Source organism: Anneissia japonica, unplaced genomic scaffold (assembly GCF_011630105.1).
Source record: "Anneissia japonica isolate Jap-2015-1 unplaced genomic scaffold, ASM1163010v1 scaffold1208_len1460985_cov181, whole genome shotgun sequence".
Lineage (NCBI taxonomy): Eukaryota > Metazoa > Echinodermata > Crinoidea > Comatulida > Comatulidae > Anneissia > Anneissia japonica.
Window position 1 is genome coordinate 522,845 of NW_022688484.1, and position 20,603 is coordinate 543,447.

Here is a 20,603-nt window from a genome sequence, read left to right on the forward strand (position 1 = left end):
AGGCACATAAATAAAATTATTACTGAAAATGCATATTAGAAGTCTCAACGGTGATAATTCACACACAATAACCATTCAATTAAGATAGCCCTAATATTAGAATATAAATTTTAAAAAGTATTAGTAGGTGAAAGTTAAATGAGTAGAGGAAGTGAATTGTATATGGAAAAGTACCGTATAAGGCGTACCTGGAATCGAACTTGTAGGCCTACCATAAGCTGATGCAAACACGGAATTACTCAGTGGGGCGGGCGGACTTCAGGCGGTGGCTCCTGTGGGGTACGTGGCGTAAGCTAACCATGTCTGACAGGCTAAGTCCTCTTCCACTTCACGTCGGTCACGGCTATTCGGACAGATTTTTTAAAGCAAACATGGATTGTTAGAGCACCACCAAACTCCTGTCCCCGATGACGTGATAATATACTCACATGCTCCTTAGTGTGTTTGGATTATATTTTACATTGACACCAAATGACCTGCTTTGATCCAGTTAAGCCACTGAATGTGCTAATGTTAATGCTGAAATCTACAGCTGTTTGCAGCCGATTAATTATAAAAACATTGTGCCGACAATTATTAGTAAACTCGATAATGACAGGCACTTGGGTCTGGGACTATTAGGGGCCCCGTTCAATAACAGTCGTCTACAAATTATAATTTAACATAAAAAAAAAAAACATTTTCTATTTAATTTTTAATACAAAAATTGATCAGCCAGCAAGCCTCTCAATGAAGGTTTTAGGGGCGATGATTATTGATTATTGTGTTCATTGTAATTGTGTATTCTTCTTGATTTATTCTTAACAAGTCTAAAAACGTTAATCAGTACCTAAACTTGTTAAAATTTGATCAAATGCGGCTCGTGTAAAGCTAAAACGTCGGAGCTTGTAGAGACTTGGAAAAAGGAAAAGGAGAGTCTAAATGGAAAGCGATTACTACCGGCAAGTTCCTCTGTACCAGGATAGGCCTATATACGAGGTTGTTTACACGTCTTTAAAAACCTTGGTGCATTAAAGGCAAGATTGGAATTTCGTACTTTGCATTAGTCTATAGGTTTTGTTTTTTTTTTACTTGTTTTTATTTTATTTGTATTCTTTTTAATTTTTAGTATTAATTTATTTTGTTTTTCAATTTTTTAACTGGCAGAATATAACAGAAGTAAATGAATGTCTAAACTCATATTTTGTGGGTTTCATTTTACTTTCGATACAAAAGAGATATCATAAATCATAACTTGTATACTGCTGTTATTCGACATCGGTGTGCATTGGTATTAGGGTGCTTTCGATTTTTTGCGACGACGGAACGGAACGGAGTCACTCATGTGTGACCGTCTTACCAGGCGTCCTACGTTCTCTGCATACGTAGATTTTGCCAAATTGCGTTCTAGAATCCACGCGACGAGAACTTACCGTTCTTGCATGCGCATTACGTTCATTACGTTCTACGTCCTACAGTCGTCGTGCAAGCGAAAGCTCCCTACTGACGACGACGAAAATGTCGTCAAACCCCCAACCGTAACTCAGGCTGTGGGCCTCGGTGGACACTCACAAGTAGCTACGCCACTGAATCCAATACACATATTCTGCACATGTTTAAATATAAAACCACCTTGATTGTGACGTACAAGACAAGTAGTTTAAACTTAGTGATTACTTGATTACATGTTAAGACACGGCGTGTATTGCTTGTTTAATCATTGCTCGGAGATAATTGTATGTAAAGGGTTCGGTACTTTGGGGTGGGGGAAATCCCCTTGTAACAACTGTAAAAAAATGAATACCTGATATTATGATACTTATTATCAGCCAGTAAAATTCTCCATGTGTTTCACCTTATTTTCACCCCCTCCACCTTCTCTCTCCATATTCTACCCCTAACGATACCCTGCTTTTCATTTGGCTTTTAATGACATTCTGCAGACATTTTACAAAACTTATCGAAATTCCCACATAGTTAATCTACTCATAATACAGTTTCTAGATAAATCACAAACGTCATAACAACTCTAATTGTTGTTACGTATTTGTATTTTATATATTTACAATCATTTATCAAAACGGTAGCATCTTTCATTACACAATATATGCTTAGAATTATTGTAAAGGTTACGACTTAACATTTTCTTCGAAAGATATAAAAATTGATAAAAATAAATCAAAACAATAATTTACGTAATCCATCTATATATGTTTCAATGTCGAATGATTTAACAGATTGGTATAATAAATATGCCTCTCTATCAAGTTATGAGCTTGCTCGTGCTTATAAGCTGTGCCACGCGGCCATGCTCTGATGTACGTGAGACCACATTCATCTTCATATGCCTGAACACTCAAAACATTGTCGGCCGAGAGGCAGCGCGTCTATAGATGAGGATGTAACTATCAAATATCACGTGATATAACCAACGACTGCTACTCTAAAGTTAAAAACCATTTATATATATATATATATATATATATCTGTCTCTTATACACATCTAGATGTGTATAAGAGAGAGCTTCTTGATTTATTCTAATTATCGAGTATCACGCGATATAACTGCTACTCTGAACATAAACTTAAAATCGATATAGGCATTAAATTATATATACTGTATATATATACTTATATACATATATATACATATATATGCCTTATATAGGTCATTTATGTCATTTACACAAAAAACATGTTTTAAAACAATTAAATACTTTATTACACAGTTAATATTAAAATTGGTAATACTTTATATATGTATAAAGTTATGAAGTTACAACAACCATATATATATATATATATATATATATATATATATATGTATGTATGTATGTATTTGTGTGTATGTGTATTTGTGTTGTGTCATGTTTGCACTTCAGAGATGTTTTATTTATTTATTGTCTCTATTGAGATTCGAACCCAAAATTGGCTATGAAGCCAAGTTACTATGAAGCCTAGTAATTGGGCGTGGTCTTTTAGAAAACTTAAGTAATATACCTGATGTATTGATTGATTGATTGATCATTTGATTGGTTGGTTGATTTATCGATTACTTGATTATTGTTAATTAATTTATTTATTTATTGCTTGATTGATTGATGATTGATTGATTGATTGATTGATTGAGCAATTGATCGGTATGCCGTTTTACTGATTGAAAAATTGAATTTAAGTGTATTCAAATTATTCAGAAAATTAGAAATAGTTAACACTTACGACTATTTACATAATTTTGGATTTTGTACACTATATTTCAGATTCAAACCAATCGATTACCTATATACATCTATCAAATAAAAATCGATTATTCAAAAGATCCGTGGCAATCGATTATTGTCAGAAATGAAGACACAGTTATCATCAGCTTGTGAGAGGTCGTTTGCGTTGATATTGTTCCTTCACTGCATTTTCACACTATCCGGACACTCGATCCGGGCTACCCTTACGGAATAATTCCTTCCGCAAATTTTCATCCCAAAATCTGCCAGTGTGTAGATAGATGGTGCACCTGCATGACGTCATAGACCAAAATTATATTCACATAATTATTGCCATGGTTAATGCAGCTTACTTTTGCTCGAGTCCAACTGACATTGTTCCAGAGATAACTTTAAACAGTTTTCGCCACGCTTGCTCGTGGTCATTGGTGCACGCATCTTGTAATGCTTGTTCCAGGGCATAAACCAGTGCGTTCTCAACTGCCTGTTTTAAGAGAAATTAAACGTAAGGTAAAAGAGAAGACCTATATATTCAGGAATGCGTTGATTTGGGACAATTACAGTACCGAACTAATGATGTCACACTCCACAAAATTAACCCTTGTTAATCGTTAAGATCAAGAAAGACTATGGTTAATTGCAAATTTGAAAATGCACACTTGCAGACGATTTATTAACGCACTATCGTCGACGTTTGATACAATCTAAAAGCGCATTATTATTTTTTTTCTTTCTTTTTTTGTGGGTGAGTTCTTTTTGGTGCTGGTAAGATGAGCGAGAGCATATCTAAAAAAAAATACGAGATCGCCATGCGAAACATACTGTTGGTCCTCTAAGCGTAGCAGGACGCCATACGATCTATAACTGTATGACGATCGGAGACATTTTATTAATTTGTTATTACTGGTACTGTATTCCTCGTGCAAAAACACGAAAAAATCCTGGGTTTGGGCTTACCGCACGACCACAGAAAAAAATGACTGTGCAAGCTTAGGTCTCCCTATACTGCAGGCCAACTCACCATTTTTGCCAAGATATGAAATTCGTGAGATTTTAGGGTGTTTCCTCCCGTTGGGCGGGGGACAGAGATCGAGGGCATTAAGGTCGAGGGAATTAAGGTCTCTTGCAAATTACGGATTCTGCCCATATGTGTATTACAAAGCCTACATATGAGTATACAATTACATTGTCCAGCTTTTGGCGAGACTTGTCCACATTCATCGTCTTTGTCCACTATCACGTATCCAACCGCCACACCTCCCCCTTAATCATGTAAATATCATCGATTATATTATATAATGATTATAGGCCAATGATGATGAAGATGATGCTGTTCATTTAGTGAATAAAATACATGTTTTCTTGAAAACCTGTATCTTAATCTTCTCTTGAAAGCTTTCTCCATTTCCAAACTCTCTGTGAATTAATCACAGTTTGAGAGGGTATCCAGCCAACACTAGGTCGGATCATAAATCGCTGTGTACCGTTTGTGAGAGAAATTCAACGCTGCTTTTATATAGTCAGTGAGAGTCTGAAATCCCCCCAGCGTGCCCACTAAGCCAGAAAATACTTGAAGCAGTTTATCAACATTAGCCTGTACTCATTCTATACCTGTATATAACGTGAAATACTTAATTAATGATTCAAATGTCTTTACATGTACTTTTACGAGTGTGCATTGAATAGCGCCTATACCGAAAACATGTACTCTGCGCTGCGGTATATAATGTTAGTTTTTATGTCTCCGCGAAAGTATTTTCTAATTTAGCTCACCAATATATATGGCTAATGGAAGAATATTCTTGCACGCGGAATAACTAAGGGAGGCCTTCGCCCCCAGGGGGCATCTTATTGTAAATTCGTACAGATCTTCACTCCACTAATAGACTAGCCATATAAACTATTTTCTCTTTCAAATAATATATTCAGCCATTAAACCTTATAAAAGCTTTCCTGGCTTTGACTCGTCTATTATTTTTATTATTCTATCTATTTGCTGGCCTATTTTTACCCAGTAACGAGACAGTATATAGGGAGATTTCGCAACCTTACGAAAATGATAACGAATACGAATACGTAGAGTCTTCATTATCGTCATTCGTGCCTCAAAAATAATTAATAGATATGCTACTGTATGAGATGGATTGACTAAAAAATTGATGCCGTAACCGTACTCCTTATCGTTTTCGTAAACTTGCGAATCCTTCCTATGCGTTTGCACTTGGAAATGTTTGCGTGCGTGGTAACTATACCCATAGGTCTTAAACCGAATGGAGGAGAGCCTAACGGAGGAAACGGACGTCTCTGTTTGTAAGCTGCGCCTTAAGACTGGTCTTAAACAATTGCTCAAATGTTGCCTAAACCTAATCTTATTGATAATTAAGGGCCATCCGTTTTGTAAGCACTTTCGTGGGAATACAAAACATAGAATGAGTATAATGTTGAAAAATATGATGCTTGGCTCAAACTACAACAATTCAGACGGACTGACGCAAGCGAAAGCAAAACGCCTACACATGCGCAATACAGTGTGAACCAAATCTTATAACTGTCATCAAACATTTTTTTTATATTACCAGTGGCATATTTAGGGGGGGGGGGGAAATCGCCCCCCACCCCGCCCCACTTAAATTTAAAAAAATAAAAAAAAATGAGAAAAAAAGAAAATTCTACTCAAATTTTAAGTTTAAGAGTGCCATTTACGACCATCTCTAGGTGCCATAATCATAAATTTTAAATCCTAAATAGATAGAACCTCCATCTGTAAAAGTTCCTCTCCGGGCCCCCTCTATTTCGAATTCCTCGATCCGCCACTGATTACTATTTACATTAGGACCTAGTTAACTAAGTTGTAATATATATTTTAAATATCATCTTCTTAATATTTTTTTTAGAGTTGGGAGGAAGGTCATTTCTTTTTGGTCCTAAGGTAGTTTGGAGATCATTCCAAGAGGATGGCCATTAATACGATATTTTTCTTGTTTCTAGTCTGTTTAAACGGGATGTAGGCCTACATATTATTAATATTTCGTAATGTTTCTATCTCGATCTGTTTTTGGTTTTGGGTTAAGTAATTTTTCAATAGGGGCTGGGAGTTAATAAATGAAGCTTAAATGCTACTGCGAAATGAACACAATAAGCGCTACCGGTAAGTACTTATTGTAGGAATGAAGATAACAACATATCTTGAGCTGATTTTTGAGCATATTGAGAGCAAAATTACCTTGAATGTGCAGGCACAAAATGCACACGTGCATTAACTTGAGCATAGTTGTACAATTTCAAATGCCACGAACATTTTAAACAAGTTTATTTCTTGGATACCTTAGTGCAAGAAACAACCGATAAAGAGCTAAGGGGAAATTTGAAGTCATGTAGAGACCAAACCTAGGTCACTCAATCTTGTCATTTCAACAATTCCGCACACACTGACATAACAGTGCTAATGGCGGATGCAATCATATCAAATAGGTAGACCTACCGGTATAATGCAAAAAATATTAACACTTTAATAGAGTCAATTATGAAATGCAATAGAATCACCTCGCGTTCTACATTCCGGTTGCGTTTAGAGGCCTACATTGTCACTATTCCATATTCATTCTGATTTCTTTTCTGTTTGACAATTAGGCCTATCAAAATAGGGCAAATACTTGAAACCGAACGTTTCGGAATATGAAAATAATATTGGAGGAAGCATTTCACAATCAACATAATTTTTCTATCCCCGAGCCGGGAATTTTGTGTACCTATTGTCTGCTACCCTGTATTTTTGCTTCCCGCAAGCGGTTATTTCCGACGCAACGTTATTGGAATGCGTTTCACCCCTTTTGACAACGCGACATTTACAATTAGCAGACACAGCGTTCGTAAGCGACAAGAAACGAATGTAAGCGAGAATTCCCCAAAATGTGTGAGACAAAAATGTTTCTAAGCGTATATATGATAACGGAATAATATTTAAAACAGACAGTTGATCGAAATATAGGGATTAGGAGGGATTTAAACAGATGCAGATTGTACAGCACCACAGCCCAACTATGGTCGGGGCTAGCTAGGACTTAGCTAGGAATTTTATGTATGTGGCTCTTGTATATGACCGGATAGTATTTTCATACTTAAATTTGAATACAATTTTTTCTTTTAAGATTTAAAGAGCGGAGAGGCTAATTGAGCCTGCACCCCAGGGGTTCCGCCAGGATTTGCCCGACGGGGTCTGATGTCCTCGACGAGGAGGTGGTGGGGGGGATGCCGACGAGAGGGGAAGTGATCTCAAAAATCTCTCGGAAGTGATCCAAGGATGATTGCCCCGAAAACTTTGACAATTTAGGGATTTCATGGCTTACTTAATCGATTTTAGTGTGTACTAATATGTAAAAAATACATTTAATTTTCTCTTCTCCAAGACGAATTATGTTGGCGGGGGCAGCTGCCCTGCCCCTTTGATTCCGCTTATGAAAACCGAGCGATCGTATAATAGTTGTGAAGCCTTCTCATGCCATTTTCATCAAGTGTAGCTCCACTCCCGAAGCGCGGAAGCAGATTGACAAGCCTCTTCGATCAACTGATCTGCTTCGTAAGTAAAAAAAAAAAACCTAGCGATATTGAGAATAAGACAATTTGAACGTAAATATTTGCTTGCCTCGCTAAATTGCTAAACTTATGAACATCTAGGTATTGCTTTGGGCTAGATTGGAGCAGAGAACTCGGTTACTTGACATTTCAATTTGACTTAAAGTATATTATGTATGCAAAGAACCTTTTCGAATGTTTCTCACTGATTACTTTGACTATCTATCAGATCCCAAATCGAGTACATCCTATAATCACTTATTTGTTTGGAATATAAGAAGAAATATTTATTCAAAATTTAGCAAATAGGATTTTACAATTACGAACACTAATTTCCATTCGTTCGGATGGATGTTGGTTTGCAGTATGTTCCTGGGTTGTTAACAAGAAAGGAAATGTTCTTAGCTTGGTTACCCCACCTGGCAATATCAGTGGCGTAACAAAAGGACTGAAACCCTTTAATAAGGTTTCTTAGGGTCCTAGTACCCTGGGGAAGGGGGTGCGTAGGATTCCATGGGTATGGGACGAAGCCCTTGTCCACTTAAGTGTTGGCGTTTTATAAGGGCGTATTTGATGTTTTTAGACGTATTAAGGGTCCCCGCTCGGCTGATTATATGGGGCCCACTCTCCCGGCAAAAACAAAATACCCATTAATTTCCCAGGACATCTTCAGGTTTGTGTGAGGGGAGGGGGAAGGGTGGTTTTGGCCTAGTGGTAACTCATAGATAACAAGCCACTGTACTATATCATGGTGCTAGCTATATAGCATATAGCTAAGGGTTTGGCTAAGCAACGCCTCTGGAAATGTTCCAAACGTAAAAGCCCGTTCGACATTACAAATGTATCGATTTTGTCAACGCGTTTGTCAATGATACACAATTCTGGTTTTTCTATATTTGTTTTGCAAGATAAGTGTTTGATAAGGCGTTGTACAGTGGCAAATTGAAAGACAGCTCGCTTTATGTGTTTTGAAACGCAATACGCCTCTTCAACAATTAACAATTTCATAATGTCACACGTATTGGTAGATTTTGGCACACACACAATATCATTGCTGTACGATTGACAATGTGCAGTCGTGGTCATCACTTACAGTGATATGCCATTTTTCGTGTTTCAATATGTTTTATATATTAATATTAGTATTTTATATTGTAAAAATATACGTGAATGTTAAAATAACGTTTTCTGTTTGCGGGCTTAGAATGGGGAGTTGTAGACTAAGGTATGGCCTGGGGTTGGTGCTGCAAATAAGGTTAGAGTTGAGAGTTGAAGTTTTGGCTGGAGTTGGCTTGGGTAAAAAAATAGGGGCTGAAATAGAAGTATGGGCCTATATTTACTTACCTGGAAGAATGCTGGTTTTACACCGTACATTGCATGTTTGCGGCCTAGTTGTGTTAATGTAGGAACGACGTTATTGAGGTTTTCAACTGTTTTTACAGCCGTATCTATCGTGTTCATAACACCTCTAACATGCCTCTTGAAGAGAGGATGCCGTCTTAGCTCCGCCTCCGTTCTGTCTCTCTTTCCGAATGGAAACAATGGTAATAACTCAGGATTCTGATCAAATAACCTGAAATCCAATGGATTAATTGATTAGACCTGTATTTAATAATTATAATTTACATGCGAACTTGTAAAAAGAGTAGCCACAGTAACTCAATATTTTTTCCATTATTAGAACATCATCATCAGAAAAGGACGAAGCACTGAATTGAATCACTATTTCCTTTTTATTTTTGGAGTTGGCTTTCAATGTAATCGATAATTGTAAGCGGACTTTAAGAACACGATCGTACTACCACATTGTGTTTTTTTTTAAAGTATTTGAACAAGTAATAATAATAATAATAATAATAATAATAATAATATAATAATAATACAGTAATAATAATAATACTGCCAAACTCATCATTACGCTTCCATCACACCACCATAATGTAAAATCAATGCACTAATTTCTAATTAGCATGATTTAGCTAAAATAAGCCTTATTTCCATATTATTATTGCACAACAATCTTTAGCTAACTAATTAATTACCTCCACCAAGTAGTTTCTGTATTTGTTGCTGTTTGTCTAGTGGAGTGGCATAGTGTTTAAGGAAGAGGTTATTACACTTTGGGGTAAAAAAGACAAGGTCAAATTCATAGAAATTCGAAAAAAAAAATTCTGGAAACTCATCCCTCGAGCTTAAAAGAAAATAATGGAATCGCCCATAAACGAACTGCGTGTAGCCTATTATTCGGCATTCAGTCACAGACGGAGGTACGCATTTTCTGTGGAGAGACAGCAATAGTTTATTTATGTATTTACGAGTCGACCCATTGGACATAATATTTGTCTGATTTTTATTACAAAATAAACGCATATTATGTAACAAGATGTATATTCTATGATTAGCAGAATTATGATTAGTCAGTTTGTATTAAGAAAACGACAAAATTAAATTAAGCAATTCAGGGTTGGAGCCTGAGACAGGGGACCAGCTGAGTTCTCCTTTACCAAACGTGGACTTGACTGGAAGGGGCCTGTGCGCGCTTTTCCCTGGTTAGGTCATTGACTGTATATTTATATACGTTATTCTCTTCTAGTTCTTTTGTGTGTAATATATGTCCCAGTAGGCAAAAGACAAGCCACTGCGGCTCTGTACATGCAACCATTGTACAACCGTTTTTGTTGCTGTTGTTGTTGTTTTTTTTTTAATTAAAAAAATCGAGTTAAATTTCTCGCAATAATGCTAACGTAGATTCGGTACACGAGTAGCGTGTCAGTTGGTGATTTTCCCTTGCTCGCTTAAGGTTTGATTGTTTTGACAATTGATAAAAATATAGTTTTAAATGTCAACATTGTACATGCTCTGAAAAAAAATAACCACCTAGATGTTTTTTCCGATCGGTTTAAGTGCCTCTATTCTAAAAAAAGTAACTGGAATACGTATAGTGACCTTTAAAATATAATTTCTATCAAACTGTATACATGACATTATAACGGTACCTTTTGGATTTCTATAAGTGTATTTATACACTTCATATAGTTACACGTATGTCGATTTAACAATTGGTTAAACAATTCGTAACAATGTATAATAAAAATTCACAGGTAGTCGTTAAATCAGTAATAAATTGATATTTGCGTTATATGCATCGTATGTAATTCATCTAGAATATCAAACCCACACCATCCCGAGGCGTCTCATTTCAGAGGCCTTAAAACGTTTATCAAATCATTTTACAAATATCATATGAATTAAATACAGTTTTTAGTCTACAAGCCCTAACTACATTAGCCCACACACGGGTACTTATAGCTGCACGTACATGGCATGCATAATTATGTTCGCGTTTTAATATGTGTAAAACAGCCAATCACAGATTGTAAATCTCTGGATGTTTCACTTTTATATGCCTATAAGAATAAACGTGGTTTGGACTAATTTAATTAGAATTTCGTATTATTCATTTTGGAGTTACCATTGTAAATGCACGTTTTCTAACTGTGTTCGTTGCTCAAATTAAAACTTCACCAATCAGAATGTCCACTAAAGTTACTTGTAAAATCAATTATTTCTCAAAAACAGTCGAATCAAAGAGTGCTTTTTTGCATGTTTATCCTTCGTAAAATATAGAATACGTGTTATGATTTAAAGTTAATATCTTACGCGTTGACGTCATAATATATTTGGGCCACGCATTTATCATTCTTGTTAAAATGGAAGAAAAAACAATAGTAGTTGTTCGTCCTGTGTGACTGATTGTGAGGCGTCTGCTTAAAGATAGCATAGCGTACGACAAATCCGTGCGTACACTGTGTGATTGCTTACCCGACGAGACGCCAGTATGCTGATTGTCGGTAACAATTTGAGCGAATCGTTATGCGCGCACTTTGTTGGGATGCGGTTGCCAAGGGATCGTATCGGCCTACCGTCGATACTGTAGAGCACGCACTGCGTCGCACGACCGTCGTATGCCGAATCCAACTCCGCTGTATATGAGCGCCAGACGACTTGGCACTGTCTACTGATTTTTGGTGGCTGTCTGAACGGATCATCATTAAAAATGATCCTTTGCGCGACGCGAGTCACGACACTGCGTTCTCCATAGAATCGCGTCGGCCGACGACCGTCGGGCGCATTGAGTGCCCGGCTTAAGTCTGTAATAAAGACCTGGTTATCGCTAAAGTGTTTTCCGTGAAATCATTGTACTGCGTTGCATTCCCCGACTGGAAGGCTTTCCAATTCGACCGAATAATCAGCATTACCAAAGCTGTCGACAATAGTGTGTAGCGATTGTATGGAAACCAAACCTTTTAGCCTACTCATCGACACGACACCAGCCTGCTGATTATCGATAGCTGAGAGGCGTCGGTGAAAATGACCCAAAAATTATCTGTTGACAATGCTGTCTAAGTCGCCCTAAAATCGTCGCCACGAACGCTATAGTTGACGAACCCGTCCGCGATCTGTGTGCGCGCTTGACCGGCGCTACACCAGTCTGCTGACCATCGTTTGCAGTCTGGGTAGATCTTAGCAGAAACGACAGAACATACAGTACAAAACATAAAATCTGCAAGAGAACAAAGTTTTAAGTTTACTGGCGTACAGTTGCGTTTGTGTTAGCCCCTGTCTAAAAATAAATCGTCTTGAGTGTTGACTGGCGTAGCTTTCGTTGCATTGCGTCGTCGAAACGCGTCGCTTAAATTGCTCTAGCGTGAACCAAGCTTAAACGTACAAGCGCTCGATGCCGTCACTAACGTAACACCAAGAAATTTTCTCTGAATTAATAACTGAATGAATAGAACGAATTGATGAAAAAAGACAAACAGATGGACACGAACAAATGAAAACAATTGAAACACGGACAACTCGCAACATCACAATCCGTTCAGCTACCGAGTGTGAACCGATAGATTACCATTAATTGTGCAAAGTCCTTCTATATACATTATAATGAAGCTAATGATTGTAATGTACTCAAACTTAATATCAGTAATGCATGTGCTAAAACAGATGTCTGTAGCCATAAATCACGAGACAGGCTTCTCGCTACGCTAGTAAAATGATGGCCTAAAAATGATTTAGGATGCGTCACGTTCATAAATCGGCAATTACAGCAGTTATAGGTGTCATCACCAACGTGGCGAATAGATTTATTGTAGGCAGAGGTAAATATGTAAAACGATAGACACAATAGGATATTATGTAAATTGATAACAAGAGAAATGTGCATAGGAATGTCAGCAATTTATATAAATAATGATATGATAATGTTCTTACCATTGGTATCACTATTGCATGTAATACTAATAGGCACATCCTGTATAATAATGTTTACCTGCATGTTACCTGCACATAATATATATATATATATATATATATATATATATATATAACTTATATACATTATATCTATTCAAAGATATTGAGGTTCAACAACCTTAAGGCAATTTAAAATACACTAGGTTAATGAGCTGAACTGATATCACGTCCTCGCTGGCAATCAGTGAATATGGCCTATCTAGCTTGACGCTTGTAATTATGCCTATCATGATGTCATATTATTCTTCATAAAACAATATTGTGATACTTTTGACTTTGCATTTTTAAAGTACTTCACTTAAAATGCATAGGAGAGCAATGAGCTCAGTCGACTAACCTGGTGGTAGACACCATGTGCATTGGCGGATCCAGAGATGCCGAAAGGGGGGGGGGGGCATCGAGAGATAAACAGTACATTGCGTGACAGGGAAATTTTTGCTTTCTAGACGCCCGTGAGTAACCTCTGAGGCGTTTAGGGCAACCAATGCTTTGTTTCTTTTCTTTTTTTACTTTCCAAAGTGGGTGGGGGCGGCCCGTAACTCCCCCTCTCAATCCACCCCTAGTATGTGCACTCACTTGCGGATTACTTTGGTCACCGGTGCAATTCTTTCCGCTTCTCTGCATGTGTTGTTTTACAGGTGGAGGGTTGAAATGCACGGATGAGATGTTTAAATCGTTGGTCTCGTGTGCAATATTGTCTATGTGCGCGTTAAAGAACGCAGTACTGTATACTTCGAAAAAAGTAGGGATTGTCCCCTGGTGAACTGCCCAATTCATTAAAGAAAAGACCCTACTGAAAATAAGGGCCTGTTTCTACTGACGAGAAAAAAAGAAAGGTTCTTTGTCGCAGTAAAAACGGGGCCCACAAAAAGAGGAACTGGTCTTTTTCTCACACAAGAAAAATCCAATTCAATCTAACGATCAAGGCTGATGAAACACTACAGATATACCGTACTTTATATGTACATTTATGTTAATAATAAAAAGACTGGACATTTATGTGTCTATCAAAAAGTCGATGGCCTCGGATTTTTTTTCTACAATATCTATAGGTAATGTTTCGTGAAATATGAATTACTTCATTATACTTAGCTTTGAAATTATATTTAGCTTTTGAAATTTAGCTTAAAAAAAACATTAAAATTACACAGCCAATAAAATTATGTGATAGTTGCGGATGTTTCATTTCAAGAAAAGCGGAATAAATATGAGGCCGAAATTATTGATGACGTCAAATCATGCAATCTACGGCTTTAAGGCATTTAACGCAATATTTAAGCTAATCATTTGGGACTCGTGATGCTCTTTAAACTAAGTATCATAATATAGCTTGGGGAATCGTGTTGTTTTTGGCTGTGAAAATTATATCCTGGCACTTTTAGACATGAATGAACTTAAGACGTTGATATTGTGATGGGGCACTTATCCACCATGTCACTGCTTTACTCCAATTCGTTAACCATAACCATGTATCATTAACTAGGATTGAATGAACCAATTACAGTCTTAAATTTTATGTAAAATGATTATTAAGTAACACTTATTAGCGATGATATGATAGTCAGTCGGCTTAATTAAACAGGTTTAAACGGATTACAGTTAAAACGAAATGTATTTTAATAAGATCCGGAATGATGCCGACAAATAGCTTATTGGTTTTAAAATCGTAGAGCTTAATCGAACACAATCGAGTCTTTATACGTACATTATAGTGTTTTAAGCTTTGAGATTTGTTGCTAACACTTGTTTGAAATAGACGATTGCCCTGTTTTTATCACGCATTCAAACACAGTTTATCGGACAATCATAGTGTTGTGTAAATCATGTTATCACTACTACATGTCTTTTTAAGCGCTGTCTTGATATGGCAACGGTCATCTGCCAACTTAACCGTAGTGGTCAATGACATCCGATAACGACCAATTTGAAAAGCATGGCAGTGATAGTGTCGCTATTATTGGATCGTCTTCACCTGTGTTAATATTGTCATCTTCAGATAACGTTAATAGTGAAACATTTTTATTTTTTAGAAAGGCGGCAATTAATTCACTAACACCTATATCATTAATCTGAACATGCCTATAATAGTTAGCTTTATCATAGCCGTTTGCAATCAAAACACACGTTCCAAAAGTTACATCAAGATGTGCTCGTTAACAAAGGCTGGTTCACACAGCAATTTAGACGGTTACTGTACGTTACGCTTGGTTTACACTAGCAAACAAAAGCAGCGCAGTCGTGAACCACTTGAACTTAAGCGCGTACACCATAAAAAACCAAACCTCAGTGTGTGCTTGCCCCAAGAAGGTTAGTTTTTTCGGAGGGCGAGTGACCATAGCTGCATCCAAATCGCTTGTGGTTGTGCCTGATGCGTGCTAGTGTGGGCTAAGCTTTATTATCGGCTGCACTCATCGCAAGATTTGACAAATTCCAGTGGTTGACGTCGTTTACCTAAGCCTAAATTTGACTTGGGTAAACAAAGTGTCAAACTAGGAAAGTCGACAATGAGACTATACAAAACTCATAGTGCGACGCCATCATGTGGGGCTAAAGACGACGAACCGACACGATACAATACTGAGGAGAGGGGACAGCTTCGTGGGCTAGGAGCCCTGACACGGGAGAAATTAGCGTCTGTACCATTTTCTTAACGTATTCAATGCGATCCCATGGATAACGTTAGGTCACGACGCGCTCAGCGGATAATTTTTAAAGACGATCCGTTCAGATTGCCACCGAAAATCAGTAGACGGCATCGGGTCGTCTATTCCTCAGAGACAGGGGAGTCGAATTCGTCGTACGACCGTCGTACGGCACAGTGAATTCCCGGTTTAATACCCCAAATATTATTTGGTCTGACGATAGCTGACGAGGGAGAGCTTGACCTGTCTGACGGAAGCTTTTAAAGCACTCTTGTCCCACCCCCACCCCCGCCCGCTTGCACCGTCTACCATTACAGAAGACTAACATTATAAACTATAGTCTAGGATGGCAAAAACCTAGGTTGAGAGAAAAGGATGATGATGATGAAGATGATGATGAAGATGATGATGATGATGATGATGTTGTTGATGATGATGATGATGATTATTATGATTATGATGATGAAGGTACTGATGATGACGATGGTAATGCTGAGGTGACACTAACTGGTATAACGAAACCAATTCATAGATGCCAATGTTGATACTGGTGTCGACGCTACATAGGTCGAACAAAATTATACGACGGAATGACAGTACCCCCAAACACGTAAACGAAAAGACAATATGGGACGAGAAAAGTGACGCGTTTTATGCTCAACTAAGCTCTGCATGATTGATAGGATGACGCTTTTGGCCATGTTAAAGATGACACTTTCAAATTTGATGATGCTCCGCACATAACGATGCGTTTGTCAATTGCGTTGGTCCAATAACGCGTTTGAAATTAATGAAACTCAAGGGAAAAATATTGTGATAGAATATAATTTCCGGATAAGATCGAAGTGTCTTTAGATCACACCATTCCTATTATAATTATAATAGTATTCTCAATGCAGTATAATAAGGTATGTTGTTCTCTAATATACGATGTACTATGATAACAACTATGACGGCTATTGCTACTTACTTTTCAATTTTCTCTTATTTGCATTCAACTTTGAACAATGCTATAAAAGCAAATGTGTTGACTTACCCTCCTGCAAACTTTCGGCGTTATGAAGGGCCTGCGCTAAATATTTTCTACAGACTTCGACTTTTAATTCTATATAGACTACACGATGAAGGCCCATTGATTAGGAAGAAAACTCGTAAAACTATATTAATTACATTTAATGTTAGTCATAGAAGTGCTACGAACTCGTTTATTTATTTGTATGTACTGACTAATAATAAGTCTACTTAACAATTTTTGAATCGTATTTTGTACTCAGAGAAAACTTTTTTATTGCTTGAGCTGAGTATTACTTTGAGATGTAAATTACAGGTTAAAAATAAACATTACGCTCTCAGCTGCTTGAAAAAGACAGCGTGCTTTCAAAAAGGATGGAACCCATGTCATTTGTACGGTCTTAGCCTGCTGTATACCATAATCATTAAACCATATTTTTTAAGTGGGTAGTTTATGATTATATATACATAAATAATTTTGAACATTAAAAAAGAGTAAAAAATGTGTGCAGAGCTCTCGATCTGCTGGTTCAATAAAGTATACGCTCAAAAAGTGACATTGCATCGTCGCCTGTAATCGTGTTTTATTTTGTGGTATGTTAGAGAGAATGTAATTCAAATCAACTTTTATTTTGGAATCTTAAAATCTATTTACATAAAAAAAAAAATTTTTTTAAAGGCAAATATAATGACAGTAGAGTAAAGATAAGCCTAAGAGAGAATTTTTATTAGAGACACAAGGAAGCCGGGCACAATGCGCCGGACGATATACCCACCATGGCCGTCGGCAGACGAACCCAACGCCGCCCATTGTCATCGCTTGGCGACGTGATGCCGTCTGCTGACATCAAATCCCACTTATTACTACTATTATTATATATATAAAAAAAAACAAAAACAAAAAAAAAACGAGTGCTCGCTGCGTCGTACGATGAATCCAACTCCGCTCTCGTGAGCGCTAGATGACGCGACGCCGTCTGTGGCAGTCTGAACGGATCGTCATTAATAAAGACGATCTATTGCGCGCGCGTCGTGGCGTTGCTCCCTCCATAGGATCGCGTCGGCCGACGACCGTCGAGCGCAGTGAATGCCCAGTTTTAGAGCTATTTCATGAGAATCAGGCTTCTTGATCCGATACTCCCTCTTTCAAATGTTCAACACTGTTTGGCCTGTTTAATGGTTGCACTTGTCCGTACATACCAATCAATTGATCTGATGAATTAACTGTAATATGCCAATCACTTACACGCAACCTGACAGTGTATCCTGTATTAGATGTAGGGCCTACGTACAGCTACACTTGCGTGCAGACGACAATCGATTTTCTAGTAGGCCTACGTTTAGTCAAATGACAGCAGCGACATCGGGCAGTTACGAATTATGTTTGCAATACAATACTTTCTGAGAGGCACGATATTGCCTGCCACGTGGAGATCCCATCCTATTAATACTGGTCTCTGAATTATCCCCAAACTTTCTTTGCTCGTACGAGGGACTATACGTCAAGGACCAAATCATTGAGTAGAATATGGTAGGGTGGCATAGCATTTTGCAGGAAGTTAAGTCTCATTATGTGGTATTTATAAGGCTTGGGAATCATGTTATTATCATCATCCCTTGTATAGGTATCATCAAGATAATCTGAAAAATCAATATCTCATATATAAGTGGGACTACATCACATCCGTTTTAGAACGGTTTCCGTCCGGACACATTTACATCAATTCACAACTTCGGAAAGCACACCAGGCATATAAGAACCTTGACCGAATAAAAATCTCTCTCATTATGTACGTGGTTGTTCCCCCAAAACTTGTAGTAGATTCACGCTTCGGATTGTTTTCTTTAGTAGAAATCTGCTGAGGTGGCATGGAGATTACTTCAGTCATGTGTCACAGGGTAGTCACTCAAGTAACCTCACATGCGCTAGAAGAAGTTTGGTCATTGAAGGCGTATGCACACCGTGGTTGGCAGTGGTCATCAGACGAACCAGCTAAAGAGTAGCCATTTAACGATTGGAGAGCATAATGTTAAAAATTCAGCTTAAAAATAAAGAGTAGGCACTAATTTTAATATAAAATTTGTGACTATTTTTTGAGTAAAGGTCAAAGGTTCAAATCTGGTGGCGGTTGAATTGTCCTCAACAGTTTTTTTTTTTCCAACGTATACATGGGTTTTATTGCACACGGGATCAACAAAAGACGGGGTGTTTCAAAATTCAAAGAGAGCATAATTATAATATATAGGCCTACTGAATAAAACGTTTGCTTAGTAGAACAGTAAACACATATAAATGGATAAATAAATAATAACAAAAATTCTCAAATGTAAGAACTGTTTATTTGTTTATATACATGTGTGTAAATATAAACTACAAACTTCTAAAAAATGTTTCGATTTACCCGAGGTCGGGTTTTGACAGGATATGAACCAAGGAACTTGAAATTGAAAGGCAAACTACGGTTCCACTAAACCCATCAAACCATCAGCGAAAGTAAACAAGCCGATCAGTGTATGTAAACATAGTTACAGAACACTCCATCTTAACTGATAGATTGCGTCAGCACACCACAGATTAAGATAATTAAATTGGATACGCGAATTTTATTACCGTACCAATTGAGTGTGAGCGTGTGAAATTCACGTAAACCTTGACAGTGATTAATGGGAGGCAGACCGGGGTGGCAATACTTTTAAGCTATAATAAATATAATATAGCATTATGAATTTGTATTTTTTTTTCATTTATGATGTTCTTGGAAATTGTATTTCACGTAAACATTGGTCGTGGTTAATGGCAGGCAGACACGGGTGGCAATACGTTTAAACTATAACGAATAGGCATATAATATAGCTATGTGAATCTTTTTTTTTAAATTATTTTTCATTTTCTTGGAAATTGTATATGTACTGCGAATGGCGATTCCTTAATGGTTCGATTATTTAGCTGTTTACTAGAAATTACTATATACTCGATACTATTATGGTGATGATAATAATAGTCCTATAGATTATTATTATTATTATTATTATTATTATTATTATTCTTATTATTATTATTATTATTATTAATAATATTATTATTATTATTATTATTATTATTATTATTTATTATTATCATTATTATTATTACTATTATTAATATTATCATTATTATTATTATTATCATTATTATCATTATAGCTATTGTTGTTGTTGTTATTGATAAGCCTATTGTGAATATGATTATTATTCAAAAAAATAAAAACTGAATAATTCAATAAAAACCCCACTTATTATCGTTAAAATGATGATAAAATATGTTTGTATTTTTATATAATAAACGATGATGAAGAAGACATAGCCTAAACAAATTTATAATAAAACTAAAAACTATTAAATCATAATAATTATTCTTAAATTTATAGCGAAATTGGGATAGGATAATTGCACTACCGTATATGCAAATTATGTGAAGTGTTGTTCATGTACGGGTTTCATCTGAACTCCTCAAAATCGTTTTTTCAACAATGCTCCTCATTACGATTACTGATACCCATACTCTAGAATACATGCACATGCAGGGATGTAATGAAAGAGGCCATTGAGATTTACGTACACGCATCCCTCTGAATATAAATTAAGAGCGACTATCTATTTATCTTCGGTGATAATACATTCGAAAACATAGTATATGTGACGTGACTTAACGTTAGCGTTATTATTACTACTGGGCTTTCTATCAAACAGAATAATGCAGGATATTGGAACAGGAAGCTTGGTAGGCCTACTCCAGCATAAAGTTGCTCCAACTCAGTGGCGTATTTAGGAGCGTGCGCGGAGGGAGAGCGGGAAGGCGAGGGATACGTCCCAAAAAAGCTAC

The 20,603-nt window shown here is 36.9% G+C and overlaps 1 protein-coding gene across 1 annotated transcript in view; it reads right to left on the reverse strand.

The window, feature by feature from the left end:
* Nucleotides 1-2,802: 2,802 nt before the first annotated feature.
* LOC117122304 (neuroglobin-like) overlaps nucleotides 2,803-20,603 on the reverse strand; it is a 23,042-nt gene continuing 5,241 nt past the window's right edge. The window contains exons 2-3 of the mRNA XM_033267854.1: nucleotides 9,117-9,345; nucleotides 2,803-3,684 (exon numbers count right to left, since the gene is read on the reverse strand). Coding sequence (XP_033123745.1) covers nucleotides 3,550-3,684; nucleotides 9,117-9,345 — 364 coding nt within the window. The 3' untranslated portion in view covers nucleotides 2,803-3,549. The remainder of the gene's footprint in view (nucleotides 3,685-9,116; nucleotides 9,346-20,603) is intronic.